This window comes from Meleagris gallopavo, chromosome 7, assembly GCF_000146605.3.
Source record: "Meleagris gallopavo isolate NT-WF06-2002-E0010 breed Aviagen turkey brand Nicholas breeding stock chromosome 7, Turkey_5.1, whole genome shotgun sequence".
In the NCBI taxonomy this organism is placed as follows: domain Eukaryota; kingdom Metazoa; phylum Chordata; class Aves; order Galliformes; family Phasianidae; genus Meleagris; species Meleagris gallopavo.
The window spans coordinates 335,575-355,363 of record NC_015017.2 but is presented as its reverse complement, the minus strand read 5'-3'; the positions used below and the strand labels follow the sequence as shown (position 1 = coordinate 355,363).

General features: G+C 40.1%; 1 protein-coding gene across 3 annotated transcripts in view; it reads right to left on the bottom strand.

Annotated features, from left to right (window-relative positions):
- The window catches only part of DIP2A (disco interacting protein 2 homolog A), a 100,258-nt gene that overhangs the window by 40,292 nt on the left and 40,177 nt on the right, over window positions 1-19,789 (bottom strand). For all 3 annotated transcript variants that reach the window (XR_004160238.1, XM_031554070.1, XM_010713144.3), the window contains exons 5-11: window positions 13,423-13,668; window positions 5,535-5,663; window positions 4,271-4,390; window positions 2,737-2,934; window positions 1,388-1,479; window positions 1,048-1,158; window positions 233-356 (exon numbers count right to left, since the gene is read on the bottom strand). Coding sequence is in view for 2 of the 3 variants with exons in the window: in XM_031554070.1 (XP_031409930.1) it covers window positions 233-356; window positions 1,048-1,158; window positions 1,388-1,479; window positions 2,737-2,934; window positions 4,271-4,390; window positions 5,535-5,663; window positions 13,423-13,668 (1,020 nt within the window). In the remaining variant the exon portion in view is untranslated. The remainder of the gene's footprint in view (window positions 1-232; window positions 357-1,047; window positions 1,159-1,387; window positions 1,480-2,736; window positions 2,935-4,270; window positions 4,391-5,534; window positions 5,664-13,422; window positions 13,669-19,789) is intronic.

Genomic DNA, 19,789 nt, shown 5'->3' with positions numbered 1-19,789 from the left:
TTTTTTTTTTCTTTTTCCTCAGTATTCCAGGATAACAATGTGAGTCAAGCTATGGCTGCAGCATCACAATCCTGACGGGAAGAAGGAGGAGCACTAAGTACTCTCTTGACAATAAAGGCAATTCTTTATACATAAACTAGAAGCTTGCAAGCAAACTCAAAGAGGTGGCTTAACAGTAAAAATATGTACATTTCTTATACTAAAACAAAACTTGAGTACTTTGAAAACATACCTTTAAATGTAACCACCTCACCCGTTTGAGCTTTAGGAAGGCCTTTCTGACAAGCATCGGTGGTTAAAGCTAGCGTTACTCCGCAGCTGCCCAAAAGAAAGCCAATTTGTTGGCTGCCAGCATCCTACAGAGAAACCATATTATTGCAAACTCACAAATAATTAGGCACAGTTTACTGCAATTTTTCCATGTTTTGAAAATACTAAGCCAATTTATATCACAGGGAAAAAGAAAGGTGCAAAGACCTTTCATGATAGCACTGAAATCTATGCTCAAAATACAGTTTTGCTTAGGGTGAACTATGTCAGATTAGGGAGTAGTCTGGTAAGCAATGGAAGAACAGTAGCAGCAAAAATGTACACAATTCTCCAACCCTGTAGGAAGTTCATATGTTTTATTAAGACACAGAGGTAGATTGATGTTGTTTCTGAGACTTGAGGCACCAAAGTGCAGAGCCTGTTCTACCTGCCTCTGTTCCCACTATTCAGCCTGAGAGCTGAAAATATTGCACCTCTGTGTTATATTTTGAGGAAAAAAAAAGCATAGATCTTTTCCAAAAGAACATATTAAAACAATTTCTATAAGGACGCATCCTAAAATAGTAAAATTATTAGGTTCACAAAATTTTGTCCCATCTCTTAGAACATGCACTTCATTCTACTAGGCTCTGGAGAAGCAGAGTGAGTCATTCAGCTGATGCATTGTACTGCTTTCAAAAGTGCAGGCTTGGAGGGATCCCATGTAAGATCCTGATACCACCCATCCCTCTCCAATTAATTTATGAAGCTATGAATTTTTTGGATGTATTCACCTACCTTTCTTGTTAGTGGAACTTCTATTGGCACAGGGATAAGTTCTGCCAGGAGGCATCCATAAAACGCCACCATAAACATAACTGGATCACTATTAGGAAATACAAGAGCTACCTACAAAAATACATTAGAATAACATGAAATGTTTTTTGTTGTCATTTGGGTGGCACCGTTTTTAAAATTTGTGGGACAAAAATGTAACAGCACTATCTAGGTTCACAAAATAAAAAGAGAAATAGTGAGAGCTGTGATTATACATAATATTACAAACCACAGTATTATAAAGCTGAAGCTGTTCCTCACTCTCTATTTTATCCATACATATGACCTCAAACAAACCTACCCGGTCTCCAGGCTTTAGTAGTGGTTCATTCCTACTGGTTAGCTTGTTTAGCAGGGTATATGCTAACTTCAAGCTCCGACTCCACAGTTTGCCTAAAGATGAGGAAGAAATAAAAAATAGAGGCTTAAATTGCAAAATTCAGCCAGCAATTGACAATATCTATATACAAGCAAGCTGGTTGTATTAGAACAGAATTAGCAGTTACATTAGCAAATACTGGGGAGAATCAAACTGCTTGGCCTAAAAAGAAAAACCCTAATCTGCACAGAAATTTAGTTAAAATTTAAGAAACAGAAGTTAGGAATAAATGCCATATTATGCAACACTGTGAAAAGCCAATTTGGTGCTCTACAGCACAGAACAAAAAACTCTTAAACACAGAACTTCAAACTCTTAAATTAAAAGACAAAAATCTAACTACTTACTGGAAACAGTAAAAATAAATAAAATTCTTTAATATGTAGCTTTCAAAAATAAGAACACAGATTAAAAAAAAATAAAATACAACTTTTCATAAAAAGCTAAGCAACACCTCATCTCTTCCATTGAAAATGGTAAATCAGAGCATGAAGAGCCCAGGGAGCCATGCTGTGACACACAGCATGCCTTTGAAATACAGTTAGTTGCCATGGGGACCACAATTATTAAAAAAAAAAACAACAAACTCACAATTACTGTAATGCTTCTATTTCACTGGAACAGGAAAGTCTTGCTTCCCACAGTACTAACCTTCGTATGATCCTTCAGTACAAATTTTTTTGTATAAGGACATTCAAGAAGATGTATGCATGCTAAAATTTTTTAAGAGTGCATTAGTCATCTGTTACTTATTCCTAATTTTACAGCAATTCACTTTTAGCTTTGTTTTATAGATTCTTTCAAGCAAAAAGGTTTAGGCTAGACATGAGGAAAAACTTTTTCTCTCGGAGAGCAGTCAGGCACTGGAATGGCTGCCCAGGGAGGTGGTGGAGTCGCCGTCCCTGGCAGTGTTTAAGAGGCACCTGGATGAGGAGCAGCGAGATGTGGTTTAGTGCTTGTGGTAGCAGTTGTAATGAGAAGACGGTTGGACTAGATGATCTTATAGGTTGTTTCCAACCTTGTGATTCTATGATTCTATGAAAAGGACACAATTGTTTGAAATTTATAAACAGCCATTTGTAATCAATCAATGTTATCTATTTTCCCTTCATAAACTTTATTTTGTTTTCATACACAATGAACTTTTAACTTGCATTTGAATAGCACTCTCAAAGGATCTGTCCTGAGAAGGCTGGTCCTCCCAGGTAAAGCCAACCATTTGTTCTACAATGAACATCTGCTTCTTTCTTACAGTTACCACTAATACCCACCATAGGTAAGCGTATAAACAGCTTTCCCAGTTGTATCCAATGCAGTCAGACAAGGGGCTTTTGGCTGGGTAGTTCCCCAGCGTTGCAAGGCTGCCAGCAGAGAAGGTGGCCAGTTGGTCACCACACCAACAGGTTCACCTTTAAGTACATTCATCTGATTTCCTTCAGGCTTCGGTTGATTTGGGTCAGGCTGTTGCACTAAAATCAGAAAACAGTAAAGTGGTGAATGTTGGTCTTTATCAAATGTGCAAATTACGCTTAAGACTGTTCTACAACCATACTCATCCTTCCTCACAGCTTCTCAATGCTCAGTGCTTCTCCCTTGCTTTATGATGATGCTAACTTAATCATCTGTTGGCTTCATAAAAATAATCTTCTTGCAGTTCTGATTCCATGCTGCTCAGAGAAGATGGCCAGAGGAACAGAACTTCAATCCTGAGTTCACTCTTCTTTCCCTACTGTGAGACATTATTTTCTGCTGTTTGTTCTGCACATCTATTTGAATGAAAGCCTACACCAAACCAAGAAGCATTATCAGAAAGAATGGCTTCTGCACCAATTGGATGTACTTTCACTGCACCAAATTTTCAACAGGTATGTTGAGAAAGACTATATGGCTCTGCAATAATAATACAAATCACTGAAATGCTCCTGGTATTACAGAGTATTTTGGTTGATTTTATACACTTCAACATACGTTTGCCTGAAAAATCTTCACAGAAAGAATAGAACAGCAAACACTTCACATTTTAGAGCATCAAATAAACAGTACAGGGAATCTAGCAGCAACTGCTGAAGATACAGCACTGAGAACAAAATTTTCATTTACTCTTTAAGAATATGAATGGGAAAAAAAATATTCTCCAAGATTAATGATGCTGCTGTTCTTAAAGAAGGCCAGTTTTGTTCTTCAAAATGCTTTTCTTTCTGTCTAGACACATACATGCAAATTAGAAAATGATCAGCAACTAAGCAATATCTGCAGAGTATGTAGAAGCACTATAGTTTTATAGTTATACATAACACTGCACAGTGTAGTCTAAGTATTCAATTTCTCTTAACCCGTAAAATCATGAAATATTCTATATTCCAAACAGAAGATATTAACATACATGCAGACAATGTTAACCGAATGAATTCCAGTTAAAAGTAAGCAACCCTTCTCATTTAAGTAGACTTGGACACTGATCAGCTAAAAGACATCTTTTCAGAACAGGACGTGGGGGTTGTGCATAAAAAACAAGCTGCCTGCAGGTAAACAATGGTCATCACACTGGGCCAAACTGGGCTGAATCAGAAGATTTTCCAAAGCAAGGGGGGAATGTCAAGTATAAGAACACACAGCAGGAGGGCTGAGTTAAATATTATCTTCACTTTCTATACTGTGGACAGAATGGTCATATGCTACTGCAATTCTATCATGATTATTGTTTCTCTTTAGGAAGAAAAAAGAAAAAACACTTGCTAAGCCATATCAGTTCTTTCTTGAATTGCTTACACAAAGAGTGAAAATTGTATTTAAAGGAAAACTAACCTTCTAGTAGTTCTTCAAAATCATCAACAAAAAACTCTTTCAAAGGTGGGCGCTTTGGTCTTTTCAAGGTATTTAGAAGCTGCTGGATTTTAGAGGACACTCTGCTATTCACAGGGACACCTGCCAAACAGAAAGGATGCATTATTTACCATGTATTAATAAACATACAAATACATGTTTCCACACTGCTCACAATATCACTCCAAGCTCAGCACAGATTTCAGGTGGAAGAGTCTTTCAAAATGCATAGCTTGTTTGGGTAAAAAAAGCTTTAAACAATACCAGTTTCATATATGGTTTACAATGCAAGGTTTTCATAATGGAGGGCTGCAGCAGGAGGATGGGCTCTGTAAACAGATCCTAGCATTGCCATGTGTCAGACCAGAGATGGCTCCCACCAGCTCCAAAAGGGACCCGCTGCTGGCCAGAGCTGAGCTGTGAGTGATGTTAGCTTTGTCTCTGGCAGTAAACTTAAGAAAGGGGAAAAATGCTGTGTAACAGTAGCTGGGAGGGAATGGTGAGAAATGAGAGAGAAGCAGCCCTGCAGCCACCCAGATCAGTGCAGAGAAAGGGCAGGAGGTACTGCAGGCACAGACCAGACCTCCATGGGCTTGTGGAAGAGTCCACAGTGCAGCAGGGAAATGTGGCCTGAAGGAGGCTGCAGCCCCATGGGACCAATGCAGGTACGGGTCCCAGCCTGGAACTGCTGCCTGTGACTCTGGACTGCTGGAGCAGTTCTAGCAGGATGGACCCTGCAGTACCAGAGCCATATAGGAGCAGTGCCTGAAAAGCTGCAGCCCATGGGAAGCCCATGCAAGATCAGTTCAGGAAGGATGGCATCATCCTGTGTGAGGGAATCCACACGGAGCAGGGACATAGAATGACTGTGGGGTGGTGGCAGAGATGAAGTGCTGTGGGCTGTGCTGCTCGAGGGGAAGACACAGGAGACAGCGGATGGGAGAGAAGGGAAGGCATTTTTAGTTTCTCACTGCTCTAGTCTATTAGCAACAGGCAATACTTTTCAACTCCCTGTGCTGAATCTGTTTTGCTTGTGATGGTAATTAGTGAGGGATGACCCTGTGCTTCCCAGTGGCAGAACACAGGAAATGCAACACAGCCTTTCCTTTGCAGACTGACATATGCACCATACTACTGCAAATGAGGAGTGGGCTTTGGAGGAGGCATGGCATATGATGGGTGTCAAGCTCAGTTCTGCTCATTCAGAAAAAAGGACAAGATAGTTGGAGGTTTACAATACAATTACCATCTCCAGTTTCCAAAATGCTGCTGTTGTAGCCTCTGGGAACTCCTCGTACTGATGCTACTTGTGGACGCTCATGATGCAAGTGTTCCATCAGGCCAGTGGTTACATCAGGAGGTGCTGAGTGGTTATCTGTATAAATGCGAGAAAAACAAATGAGCCCATCAATCATGATAAGATTCAGTGCATCCAATGTTGCTTCTTACAGCACTTTTGCTGCTCTTCCATTTTTGACAAAATTGTTTTCTTTAATCAAATCATAAGCAAAATCTTGAGGGGAGAATTAAAATGCTGCATTGAATTCTGAAAGGAACTGCTTTGCCTTTCCAGAGGGGAAATGAGCTTCACCTAATTCCAAAGTGATCCAAGGAAATTCAGACATAAGTTACAAGATGATTACATCATCCTTTTCCTTTAGCAGCCTTTTTTACCACGTTTTTCAGTCAGTCAATGTATCTGTGTGTCAGTGCTTCCTATTCTGTGGTACACACTGTCCATCTTTCACAACCAGTACTAGTGAGGACAGCTGGGTTACCTGTAATGTGCATTTAAAAAACTGGCGTAGATGTCAACACTGAACACACTTTGGTGCACCACTGATCAAAACAGGTAAAGCATAGGGCTTCCTGAGGCATGAATGTGGTCATGTACGGCCTGACATTACAAACTGTTTAATTTCAATGTTGTGTGATATGAGCAATTAAAACTTAACCGTTCTGTAACGTACATGTACATACGGAAAGCAGAGCAATTCTCACATTCTCATGAACTCAAAGTATTGAATAATCACCCCGTAACAATCTTAAGGCAAAAACTTGCATTGCTTGGAACTGTACCATGCCTCTACACTACAGAAGAACACTAGGGAATACTGCCATTAGAAAATTGTGATCTACTTTATGGAATGGTTTTGAATGCAATCACAGGTTAAGAAATTTAAGTGTAGGGAAGGAGTGTTCAAGTAAGGAACACCTGAATTACTGATATCAGGAATTGCAGACCTGAAATATTCAGAATCCTAATAAATAAAAATTGGATTTCAACAGGCAAAAGCTTATAAACAGAGTGCTGCGCCATGCTAGAAAATTGCATGGAGTCATACAGCTCACTAGTGATAGCCCTTGAAGAATTTTTGTGTGGAAGAAATTCTGCAGCAAGAACCAAAGCCTGGGGAGATACAGACAGTGCTGTGAAGTATGTAATATTCACCAACTCATTTTTAGGATGTGATTAGCCCTAGGGTAAGAAGTGCTTATAACTCTGCTCACAGATTTCCAGAGCTTATAGATAAACAGCTCTAAGCAGTTTTAGTAGGATCACCAGAAGAAAACTTCGTCTTATACTTTCTAGTCATCACCACTGCAATGACAAATCTTATGTTAGAGAGATCTGTCATATCAGGTATTAAGCAGGACCACAAAATTCCTTCATTTGGGTAAGATACCAGGAGGACAAAGTATCACTTGATTTAATAAATGTTGGATTTCAAACCAGTAACAATAAAACATGACAACTATGTGTAAAACTGATTCATATAATCTTCACAATACTTCACAAGGTTTATAGAAAGTCCACGTATTCAGAATAAACTGAAAGGCCCTTGATAAGCACTATAATGCTTTCATTTATTTTTTTTTTTAATTGTATTAATTCCCATCTTTACCTAAGTCCTAAAACACTGACTTCGTAAAGCGTACTTAATAAGAAAGGAAACACAATCAAAAGTACCTGGGCCTCATAGTGCAGTATTAGCCCACTGTATTTATAAACTCCAGATAGATTATTAATGAGTAAAGCTTTCATTCCTTTAATATACTAGCAAGAACTATGCTCAGAGATATAACTGCAGTGTGGCTTCATCAATTGAAATCCTCAAAATACCATTCTGCATAGAAGATGTTGTCACCATGCAGTAAGTTGACCCAAAGCATAAATCTGTGGCATGCACTTGATGTGACGTGCATATAGGTACATACATCAAGATCACAGCAGAGAATAAAACACACATACACTCTACAAAATCCAGAAGCCATACTTAAAATACAGGAGTTGAAATGCTGAAAGGATGTGAGTTTTGCAATGTATATTCCTCTTAAGAAAAAGCACACGCATGCAAGAGATAGATTTTTGAAATACAAAAGTTCTGCAACTAAATGCACAGAAAGTAACATAGGGAAGAAGGCATTTGGGAACGCTTATAGAAGAGCTGAGTTCAAAGAAATCACACAAAAAATGAGAATGCTTGGGAAAAAAAAAGAACATTTACAGTCATTTCCAACTGAAAATGAGCACATAAAGGAGCTACATGTGGAGGTGCTGCTCTACAGCACTCAGGTATCTCACAAGCATCTCACAGCCAAGTTCAATGCAGATCAGTGTCCCTAAACCAGAAGTGGAATGCCAGGGGTGCTTATAAACAACTTCTCTGCTGCCCACAGCTACCGTGTTCTGCACAATGAAGAAAACTGATCTTCACACGTCTGCCCTGAGAGGACAGAATTCCTTTTATGCATACACAAGGAATAATTTCCATCTTCAGGACTTACACTCAGATGAAAATCACATTAATTTCATTAATTATGTAGGCTTTCTACTCATAAGTCCATGAAAATCCATGAAATGAGTCTCTCTTGCCTAGAGATACTGTGTCAAAGCACAGAAAGAGAAATGGGGAGCAGACAAAAAATCATGTGAACACACTTGTGACTTGGAGACCAAAGTTAATTGGATTCAGACCAAAGTAACTTTCAGTTACTGATTAGAAGAGACAGAGACAATAAATGCAAACGATAAATGCAGTAACCCAAGAAAAAAAATGCATGAGATACAATATAGAAAATTAAAAGCAAGGCATCAGACAGAAAGCAGTCTCTAAGGAAGAACCTTATAATGAATATTCAAATACCACAGATAAGCCCTAACCTAAGCAGAAACTTGGGTTACACACAGACTGCTGTATCTCATTTCATCTCTTGGAAATTATTCAATAAAAATGGACATTTAAAATAAGTTTATTAAATTCTACTGGAACAACAACAAAATTAAGAGAGCACACTAACCCAGCTACAACTTAATACAAAATCCCTAAGCCATTACTTCCTTCCTGCATACTTCTCTGCAATAAAACCTTAGAAACCTTGTTTCAAACACTCTCACAATCTCCTGTGGAGGTAAACAGCAATCATAGCTCAAACACCTACCACATATCCCTGCTTCCAGTTAAGAAAGAGAATTCACAGAATCATTAAGGCTAGAAAAGACCTCTAAGATCAGTCAGTCCAACCATCAACCCATCAGTAGCATGCTCAATAACCATGTCCCTCACAGGTACACGTGGGATATGATCGATGAGCACAAGGGAAGTATTCAAAGTACCAGAGAGCAGTGGATGCATTTCCAAATTGCATTTGCACTTTTAAGTCTTTCAATAAACAGATTACGTGCCAAAGATCATGATCATCCATTTTCCCTGGTACTTCACAAGAGCTAATGTGGTAAATAATACACAGATTGATGAGCAAACTTTAAGAACACCCTGACACACTGCTACCTTTAGATATGTTAAAGAAAGTATTACACTAACATAAAAAGAGGCCCCAAACAATGTGTAAATACTGCCTTTACTTTTATATTGAAAGACAAGCTGCTTAAACAGGATGCATATTTCTATTTGACTTGATATAGTACCATAACCTTGCACTTCCAATACTGCAGCCTACTGCTTGGGAATTTAATACAGATTTAGTATGAATTCTCCAGCATATGAAAACTGTGAACAGTTATTCAATACACAAAGTATAGAATATTTTGATAAAGCATAATATTAGAAATATGTAAGAAAGATGGGTTATGTACTGCAGAAATCAGTACATTCACTGAGGAATTAATAAAACCCATTTTATGCTCTAGCACACACAAAAGGCCTCCTCTGTGGAAGTATTCCAGTATTTATTGACAAAAAAAGCTGCAGTACACTTACAGAGTAAGGGAGCTGCGTCAGGGAACGGACAGATGGGGGAGAAGGCTGTGCCCCAGAGGGCGGTGGGCATGGAGCAGCTCCCAGAGCTCCTCAGGGAGCGCTGGGACACCAACCTCAGCCATAAGGGTTGGGTTTGGGAGGTGCTGTGTGGGGCTGGGGGTTGGACTGGGTGACCCTTGTGGATCCCTTCCAGCTATGACTCTACGAGCTTTTAACAATCCCTGATCTTCCTTCCTGATAGAAATTACATATTTATTTCTCATTACGGAAATTTCAAACCATTCCACTGTACACCGTTAAACATTTAGCTACTTAAGCACTGGTCTTTGAACTGTTATGTAGGCCTTGATATTGCATACAATTTTCACAATTAAATACTCTGGATGGATAGATCTCAAGAAGCTGGTTGTGAAATTTGATCTCTCTCTTTATACAGCTTGAGATATTCGCTGTAACATGTTGCTGTGTTACATTTTACACATACTATTCTTATCTTGCAAGTTTTTACAGTTATGATGGAATTTCATCAACAATCTTATGTAAACTTCAAAAGTTAGTCATAATTGCATTTGTGAATCTTAAGGAGATAAATGTGATCCCTATGAATGCATATTGTAAATTCCAGACCGTCCTCAAAGCAAGGTGTAGAAATACTCCATTTTACTTATACTCACTAAGCACAATAAATAAATGCAAACTTCCTTCTTAAATCAGATTTGGAGGGCAGCAGACATCAGTGGCTCATTCATACTGTTCCAGTGTCTCCTGTACACCGAATACTTCCCAGTGATCAGCAGCAACATTTGAAGTCCATAAGAATAGTATGAATAAAAGTTTGGGAAAAGGAAGATGAAAATGTAGATTTCTTTAAAGGCAATAGAAAGGTCATATTTCATACAAACAGGAAAGTTCGTGCTAACAGTAAAACCACAAAACAGAAGAGCCTACGTTTATGGATAAAGTACTGATGAAGTACAGAAAAATGAATAAAGCTAAATGCTGCCCGTAGCTTTGTATGACACTTTGCATAACATTTCAGTTTTTTTCCTATCTGACCTAGCCTGTTCTCTATAAGGAATTAGATAAGATTGTCTGTATAGTCTGTGCAGGCATACAGCACCAGGTAAGGAAAAAGCTGGGTATCAGAACTGCCAGAACTCTAAACATTCAGAAACAGTATATGTGATACCTATTGCACAGTACTAGAATCACAAGAATTTGAGAACGTATTGCTTTCAGCTCTGGGGTTCACAGCACAAGAAAGACATTGTGGGTCCAGAGTAAGGCTACAAAAGTAGTCAGAGGGCTGGAGCATCTCACCTACAAAGACAGGCTGAGAGAGTTGGAGCTTCCCATGCAAAATGCAGGAAAGAAGACCTACAGGAAGCCTACAAGAAAAATGGGGAGGGATTCTTTATCAGGGAGTATATGACAGGACAAGGGATAAAGGTTTTAAATTAAAAAAGTGCCAGTTTAAGATTAGACAAGAAGAAACTATTTACATAGACGGCAGTGAGGCACTGGCACAGGCTGCCCAGAGAAGCTGTGAATGTCTCATCCTTGGAAATGTTCAAGGCCGGGTTTAACACAGCTTTGAACAACCTGGTCCAACGGGATTGGAACTGGGGAGGCTTTAAGGTCTCTTCCAACCCAAACCATTCACAATAGGTGAAACACAAATATAACTTTCTTTCTTTCTAAACCATACTGGAAAAAAAAAATACATAGACTACTGCTCCTCTAGGTCCTTCTCCAAAAGTTTACATAACTACTCATCTTTTGTACACAAACAAATCCATGATCAATTTTCTCTTGACTATGTATAGAAATAATATAAAGAACATTTTCACAACAAAAAAGATGGCTTTTGTCCCTCCCTGCTAAGTATCCCCACAAGTTAAAAAAAGGAACAAGAAGTTCTGGACCTACAGTGTTACAGAGATTGAGACAAAACTCACTCATGGGAATGGTGCTTGAGGACTGGAAGAAAGTCAGTGTCACTGCAGTCTTCAAAAAGGGCAACAGGGAGGATCTGAGAAACTACAGGCCAGTCAGGCCTCATCTGTGTACCTGGAAAGTGATGGAATAACTTGTTCTGGATGTCATCTCCAAGGACTGGAAGAAAAGAAGGTTATCAGGAGTAGCCAACATGGATTCATCAAGAGGAAGTCATACTTCACCAACCCAGTAGCCTTCTAGGATGTCATGACTGGCTGGGTAGATGAGGGGACAGCAGTGGATGTTGTGTGCATTGACTTAGCAAGGCTTTTTACATTGTCTCCCATAACATCCTCATAGGTAAGCCCAGGAAGTGTGGGAAGATGAGTGGACAGTGAGGTGGACTGAAAAGTGGCTGACTGGCAGAGCTCGGAAGGTTGTGATCCAGAGGTGCAGAGTCAAGTTTGGAGATCTGTAGCTAGAAGTGCTCCCCAGAGGTCAGAACCGAGACTGATCTTGTTCAATGTCTTCATTGGTGAGTGAGACAAAGGGATGGAGTGCAGTCTCAGCAAGTTTGCTGATGATACAAAGCTGGGAGAAGCAGCTGACACACCAGAAGGCTGTGCAGCTATTCAGCAAGACCTGGAGAGGCTGAGAGTTGGACAGACCGGAACATGATGAGTTTCAACAGTTTCAAGAGTAGAATCCTACACATGGGGAGGCATAACGGCACACATGAGTACAAGTTAGGGGCTGACCTGCTGGAGAGGAGCTCTGCAGAAAAGGTGTCCTGGTGGACAACAGGCTGGCCATGAATCAGCAGCGTGCCCTTGTGGCCAAGAAGACCGATGGTGTTGTGGAATGCATCAAGAAGAGCACGAACAGCAGGTCAAGGGAGGTTATATTCCCCCCTCTGCTCTGCCCTGGTGAGGTGACATCTGGAGCACTGGGTCCAGTTTTGTGCTCTCCAGTTCAAGAAAGAGAACTGCAGGAGAGAGTCCATCGGAGGGCCATAAAGACAATTAGGGGTCTGGAGTATCTCCCTCATGATGAAAGACTGAGAGACCTGGGACTGTTCAGCCTGGAGAAGACTGAGAGGTGATCGTACCAAAGAGAGTATAACGAATGGATGGGGTCAGGCTCTTTTTGGAGGTGCCCAATAACAGGACAAAAGTCAACAGGCACAAACTGGAACACAGAAAGTTCCATACGAACACGAGGAAGAACTTCTTTACTTTGAGGGTGACAGAACATTGAAATGGGCTGACGAGAGAGGTTGTGGAATCTCCTTCTGTGCAGATATTCAAAACTGACCTGGATGCTTTCCACTGCAATCTACTCTAGGGAGCCTGCTGTAGCAGAGGAGTTGGAATTAGAGGATCTTCAGAGATCCCTTCCAACCCCTATGATATTCTGATTCACACTTTGGCCTGTCAGTACTTCTATTTTTTCACTTTAACTCCAGAATAAAGGCCACACGTTATCATGACAAACTTTAATTAAAGAAAAACCACATTTCACTTTGAAATCTAGCTTTTTCAGTATCTCTAATTTCATAATCTTCTCAAAGATTCTAGATGTATTTCTAGACTTCTAGATGTTTATCGATTGAGTCACCTTTGAAATCCATAGCATAATGCTGTCTACTAAAAATACATGTAAGATTACAAAGCGCACACCAAAAACATGATCCCTTTGAAATTCCACTCTTAAGATCACTGAAAATTTAACTTCAGTTTCTTGATAAATCATGCTTTTTATCAAGAGAATGCATGTTCAGATCTCCTGAAAACCTGGTTTGATTTAAATTAAATACATATATATCATACATACCTGGTCTGCGGATTGTACATTTTAAGGCTATTTATGGATATCTCCTGGTAGAGCACAGCAGGTGTCTGACTTCTGCATTTAGCTCTGCTTTGGGATTTTAATTCGATTTTATTCCAATCACACAGGGAGTTCTTTACTAACCTAGCTGGATGTGTGCCATGAGATCTGCAAGCACCGTGGCAGCAGCAGTGGCAGTAGCAGTACTGGAAGCAGCAGCAGGTTTCCCTCCTGGATGAGATGAGGTGGAAGATGCAGAGGATGAGGTGGACGAGCCCTGAATAACCCGGTTAAGCCAGGGCTCTACGTTGGAATGGCTCTGGAACGGAGTGGAGGTGATCCGCCCTTGCCGACGCAACGAGCCCTCATCTTCTGATGCTGACGATGTGTCTGTGATTAAAATAATGATGACAGGCATGTAATGTGGGAATGACCCAACAGACAGGAACATGAAGTTTTTCCATGTTCTTCGCATAGCATTCTCACCTCATGTGCTACACATGAGATGCAACTATTAAGCAAATGGTAGCTTCACATGCACTAATTTTTAGGAAAATGCAACAAATTCTATGTGTTGTAACAAGAGCACCTTGAAGCGAAGTTTCATTTAACACCTGCACTTAGAAAGACAATATTTGAAAAAACTTTCTACCTAAGATACTTAAAATACTTTGAATCACGCTAAATAAGCATACCACCCCAATGGAATTTTTCTGAATAGATAAATTGGAACTTGTCCTGTCTGAATAATTTCCATCACATTTTTTTGTTGGATGTATTTTCTTTTCCCTTTTCTTTCCTTTTCCTCTTTTTTTTTTTTTAATTTTTTCATGCTTAGGTTCCTTTGACTTTTTTTTTAACTACTTACTAAAAAAAAAGAAAGAATGAAAGAGACATTTAATTAATCAAAGAATAACCCCATGAACTTTAACCACAAGCTGACATCAAGGTGCATAATATGTGAATGCTTAGAAAAGCATGTTTTTATTGCAGATGTATATTTGTTGCTGTTAGAAGCCTGAAAAACATTTTAGTTACCATTCAGCTATTCGCAAAGTTTCTTACGTTTCCTTTTGCATCCAATCTCTCTTACGTGCTCAATCAATAAAATAAAAGAATCTTTTAAAATGTATATAAAATAATCTCAGTTCACTTGGAGCCAAGACTCTAACAAAAGTTTTTATTTTTGCCTTTTTTTAAGTTTGAGATTTCCTGCAAAACTTGTTTGAATGTTAAGGTATGCTTGCCAAAAGAAAGGCTCCATATTCTGTCTCTTACTAAAGGAACTGTTGCATTTTAAGAACTAGGTCCACAACACAGCACCCTCCACCCCCGGTAAACAAAAGGATGTTCCTACAACAACGCATTGCCCATATCATGTCAGTTTGTGCAGAGTAGTTCTAAGTCACACGTAATGATCAGAATACTCCTGAAAAGATACTGCAGGCAGAAGTCAACATGAGCCAAACAACAGCTGAAGAGAAAGATAGGATGTCCACTGCTGTACATCAGACTTCTTTCCAGACGTGGAGCTCGTGCATGACAAAGGGTTGTTGCCTCAGAAACCTGCAGTCTTTGTTTTGGAACTTTTCTAAATCCTCTGAACATAGTGATATGTAATTCTATGACCAAATTTTGTTGAAGCCATATTGAAAAGCATTACATCATCTTTGGCACAACTTTCAACCACCACATGTTCAATCCTGTTTTTAAGAATATGTGCATTTCCATCAGCTTCAGGAAAACTGCTCTTAACCAGTATAAAAACACAAAACTAGAAATCCTGTTTATCTGAGCAGCCTTTTCAAAGTTAAAATCACAAATGTCATTACTTGACCGTCTCTAGTCAAATATAACAAGTTCCGACTAAAAATGCACATGATTGATTTTGAGAAGATACAGCTGTGGATGACCATTCCTGAGACTGTGCCTTATACTGGTATTTCTTGTCTACTCCCACAGTTGTAGTTTTCGGCTGCTGATTACCTTGGCCCCTGGAGAGGAGCCAAACCAGCCCCTCTTGCAGCCTTCCCTTCCTTTTAGGCAGAAGGCAAACACAAACAGTTCCAGGAACATGTAACAAAATAGGATAACAAACAATCAGGCTCAGGAAAAAAAAGCCACATTTGTGATTTATTACCTATTCAGAGTGAAAAATAAGAGCATCGAAAAACAAAGGCTTCTCAAAGGATGCATACTCTGATTGTGTCTGTTACCCAGTTACAAGTTCTACAAAGTCCCTCTGAAATTTCTAAGCTTTCAGATATCTTATATAGGCTGAAAGACTTTAAATTTAAAATATTAACTGCGTAATGGAAACCCTCAAAGTAAAAACTTGCTAATTTCCAAGCAGTTCTATCATGAAGAGAAAAGCAGCTAGGTAACATCTGGCTGTGCGACAACGCAGGAGTTAAGGGCAGTGTGCTGTGTGCAGAATGCTATGTACTTGGCTTGCAGCTCTTCCTGGCTGGGAGCTTACCCAAGAGAGGCACAGCAACCATCGCCCTCTGGGCCAAACATACACTGAAACTGCAGCTCAAGTTCCTATCATGTGAAATGTGGGTGGGAAGAAGCAGCTCAGTGAGATGAAAACAAAAGCAATCAAAATTGTTGGAGCTGGCCAATACTGCAGTTCCATTACTACTAGTCAGTGGACTTGGTTTTGAATTTAACACTGTAACCAGAATACAAGCCCTGGTCAGGGATGGTAACTACCCACAGTAACTACTAACAGCCTTTCAGCTATTAACAATGCCTTATTTTAACTGCATTAGCTTCTGCAAATGCAAGGATTCTAAGGTAGTAGTTCACATGCTCAGGTCAACACATTCCTAGCAATGTGAAATGGAAAAAAGTCATATTAGTAAAATTGCTTTGAAGGAGGTCTGAACTAACCTAAAAAATAACAGCAAAGGCATGTGGAAGTCCTGAGCCATCATGACATTGTGGTTATTACATATTAAAAAAGGATAATCCATGAGAGAAGTGTAATGCCTTCTGTTCAGGTACAGGGCATGGGTCATGAGTTTTCACATTTAGACAAAGTTCTATGCACTCTAGTGAAATGACTCTGTAGCACGTCTCCTGAAATCAACCCTCTATCAAAAAATAAGCATTTTTTTTTTTCTTTTAAAGACCGATTTCAGATCCAGCAAGTCTCATAAATTCCTTGCCAGAGTAACAATCTTTGTTACTAGTACCTGACAGTAAAGTTAGATGCTTCAAAGCTACTCCGGTTCTTTGCAATTTCAAATTTTTCTTGTTGAGTCAACTCTGCAAATAAATTGTGTGATGCTATTTCCCACAGTATTCTCCTGGAGAAACTGGCTGCTCATGACTAGGACAGGGGTACAGTTCACAGGTAAGGAATTGGCTGAATGGCCAAGCTCAAGCAGCTCCAGTGAATGGAGTTCAATCCAGCTGGTGTTCAGCCATTTACAGCATTTCCCAGGGCTCAATACTGGGGCCAGTTTTGTTTACATTTTTATCTTGATGAGGGAGGGGATCAAGTGCACCTTCAGTAAGTTTGTGGCCAGTACCAAGCTAGGAGGGACAGCTTATCTGTTAGAGAAGGAGGTCTCTGCAGAGGGATCTGGGTAGGCTAAATCAATGGACCAAGTTCAGCTGCAACACATTTAACCAGGGTAAGTACTGGGCGCTGCATCTGTATCATAACAATGCCAAGTGCATGTGAAGGGTTGCTGGAAAGCTGCCAAGCAGAAAAGGATCGTGGGGTGCTGATCGACAGTCAGCAGAACATGAGTCAGCAGAGCAACCAGGTGGCTAAGAAGACCAACAGTACCTCCGCTTGTATCTGGAATAGTGTGGCCAGCCACTAGGGAAGTGACCATCCCCTTGTACACAGCACTAGTGAGAATGCATCTGAAACACTGTGTTCAGTGTTGGGTCTAGAAAACAAGACTTATGAGGAGCAGCTGAGGGAACCGGGGTTGTTTAGTACAGAGAAAAGGGGGGCTGAGAAGAGACCTCATTGCTCTTCACAACTACCTAAAAGGAAATTGCAGGAAGGAGGGTGTCAGTCTCTTTTCTCAGGTGAAAAGTGAGAGAATGGAAAAAAATGGTCTCAAGTTGCAGCAGGAGAGGCTTGAATTGGCCATCGGGAAGAAACTCCTCACAGAGGGCAGACAGGTATTTGAAATTGGCTGCCCAGGGAAGTGGTGGAATCCCCATACCTGGAGACAGTTAAGAGATGTGTAGATGTGGCACTGAGGGATGTGGAAGATCAGACTGACTTGATGACCTTGAAGGTCTTTTCCAGCCTATGACTGGATACTGTGATTTTAAAATAAGACAATTATTATTGCCTTTTAATGAGCCTCATTTGATGAATTGATGCAGGTGAAGCAATTTCTCAAAGTATCTGGAATCTGATCTTTCATGATTTAGAAAGTCATCTAGTGGTCCAGTAATTTAAATGTGTCTCCATAACCTTCTCTTAGAAGCTGCACAACAGATTCCAGAGAGAATCTTCTTTTATTATAACTCTTCTTTTAGTATAAATTAGTTAGGGTTCTTCTGTATCCTACTAAAGCCCAACCTCAGTATTTTTGACTTTAGTGCTAACCATTTGGGCAGGTGTGTTAGAAGATGATACTCTAGCATCTCCTGTTTGATAGCATTTTTTAACCCTCTCTCTAAGAAGAAATAATCGGTAGTCTAATTTCTTGTAACTGATAAATTCAACTGCATTCCTCAGCAGGATACTTCACAAGTTATCTGAATTCTGTAAATCATACTTGTCAATGAGAAGGCTGGAATTTATTTGATGTGACTGTAGCAGTTTAAATGTTTTCTGTTAAGGAAAAACATGTAGTGCTGAATCTGCCCACCTATGAGAGGCAAGGATGCCTCAAGCTCCATGCCCCAACTTCAAGCAGAGCTGAGGCTCAAGCATAGCACACACACAGAACATGTGATAGCCCACGTGTGTACAAACACTACCAATCACACAAATAACCAATGCAAATACACACAGGCAGCACCACTGGCTTCATTCTGCTTTTATCTCTGGCTGACGCAGGCCTCTAATGAAAGTACTACATCAGAGGCTAGCACTTGGTTTCCTTCAGTGCAGTCCCTCTGGTCACTGGTATCCAGATGGTGGTACTCAGGTTCCACTCACTCCTGCTGCTCGCACCATGGACATATGAGCCTCAGTGACCTGCTGTTCTACGTATTGCTGGCACTTCAGTCCACTCACACTTCTCTCTATAGGCACACAGACCCTAAATCTATGGTTCAACTCCAACTGGTGGACCTCAGTCTCTCCCTACACATCAAATAAGGAGTCCTTTCACCTAGGAAAAGCGTTAGAAACACCAGTCAGGTGCGTGGCATGCCAGACAAGCATACCCTTTATATAATTGGCCTTTTATATACCCTTACCCCTCTATTTTCCCTATACTTATTTCTCAAAAAAAAAATCTGTTTCTCTACTTCAGTTCATCACCTAAATACCGTGCAATCCTAAAACGCCTTTCCCCTGCATCTCCTAACTTGCCCCATGCTCCCCTGGGAGCATCTGCCTTCCCAAGCCCAGAAGGTGCTTGAAGTGCTTACCAGTCTTGATGGGTCTCACATGTGGACAGCAGGGCTCAGGCTCTCCAGGGACAGCCCTGGAAGAGCCTGGAAAGGGTGACCCCTTTCTTTTGAATTTTTAACTTATATAGAAGGAAGATATCATGATTTTTTTCCTAGGGTCCCTCAAGACCCTAAGACTTTCCTCCTTTGATGCAGCATGCAGACCCCTGATGGAGCATGTACAGCAGTGGCTGCAGGGACACTGTCAGAGCTGTTCCCAACCTGTCCTGAAAGTAGCCAAAAGAGAAAGATGCCTAGATCTCTCAAAAAAACATCAGGCAATTTTTTCTAGTTTTAAATGCCAAAGGAGGCAGGAAAACCTAGCTGTCCTCCTACTCCTTTATCCATCCCAGTGGAGCTTCTGGAAGCCAGCTATTTTTTATTACTGAGTCTTATGCAGAATAACAGCATGTTCTTTTCTTGTCATGACATACCTAATTCCAAATGTACAGTGACTTGGCAAACTACAGGAATGAGACAAGGACAGTGATACTGTATAAAATGCATCACTGATTGTTACATCAGAACTTATTTTGGACAGTGAAAAGAAATACTGCTTTGAAAAGCTAGTAACATAAAATTTAGGGCCTCTCTTTGAAGATTCAATATACAGATGGTCTTGAAATATAACTGAATTTTCTCCAACATTTACGTTTCATGCAATTCATAACAGTTTCTTTGTTTATACATGACCTGTACACAAAGAAACTCAAAAGCATGACAGCCACCCTGCTGCACTAGTTGCCCTTATGGGCTTTCGAGTATATGCATAGTAAAAGAATGATCTAACAAGAAAACACAGTGATATCTTAGATGAAAAATGTAAAGATTCTGGAAGTGCAGATTTAGAACTAGAGAAGGCAAATACTTTTAACTAATGAAATGATCAAAGAACCCACACAAGAAAATA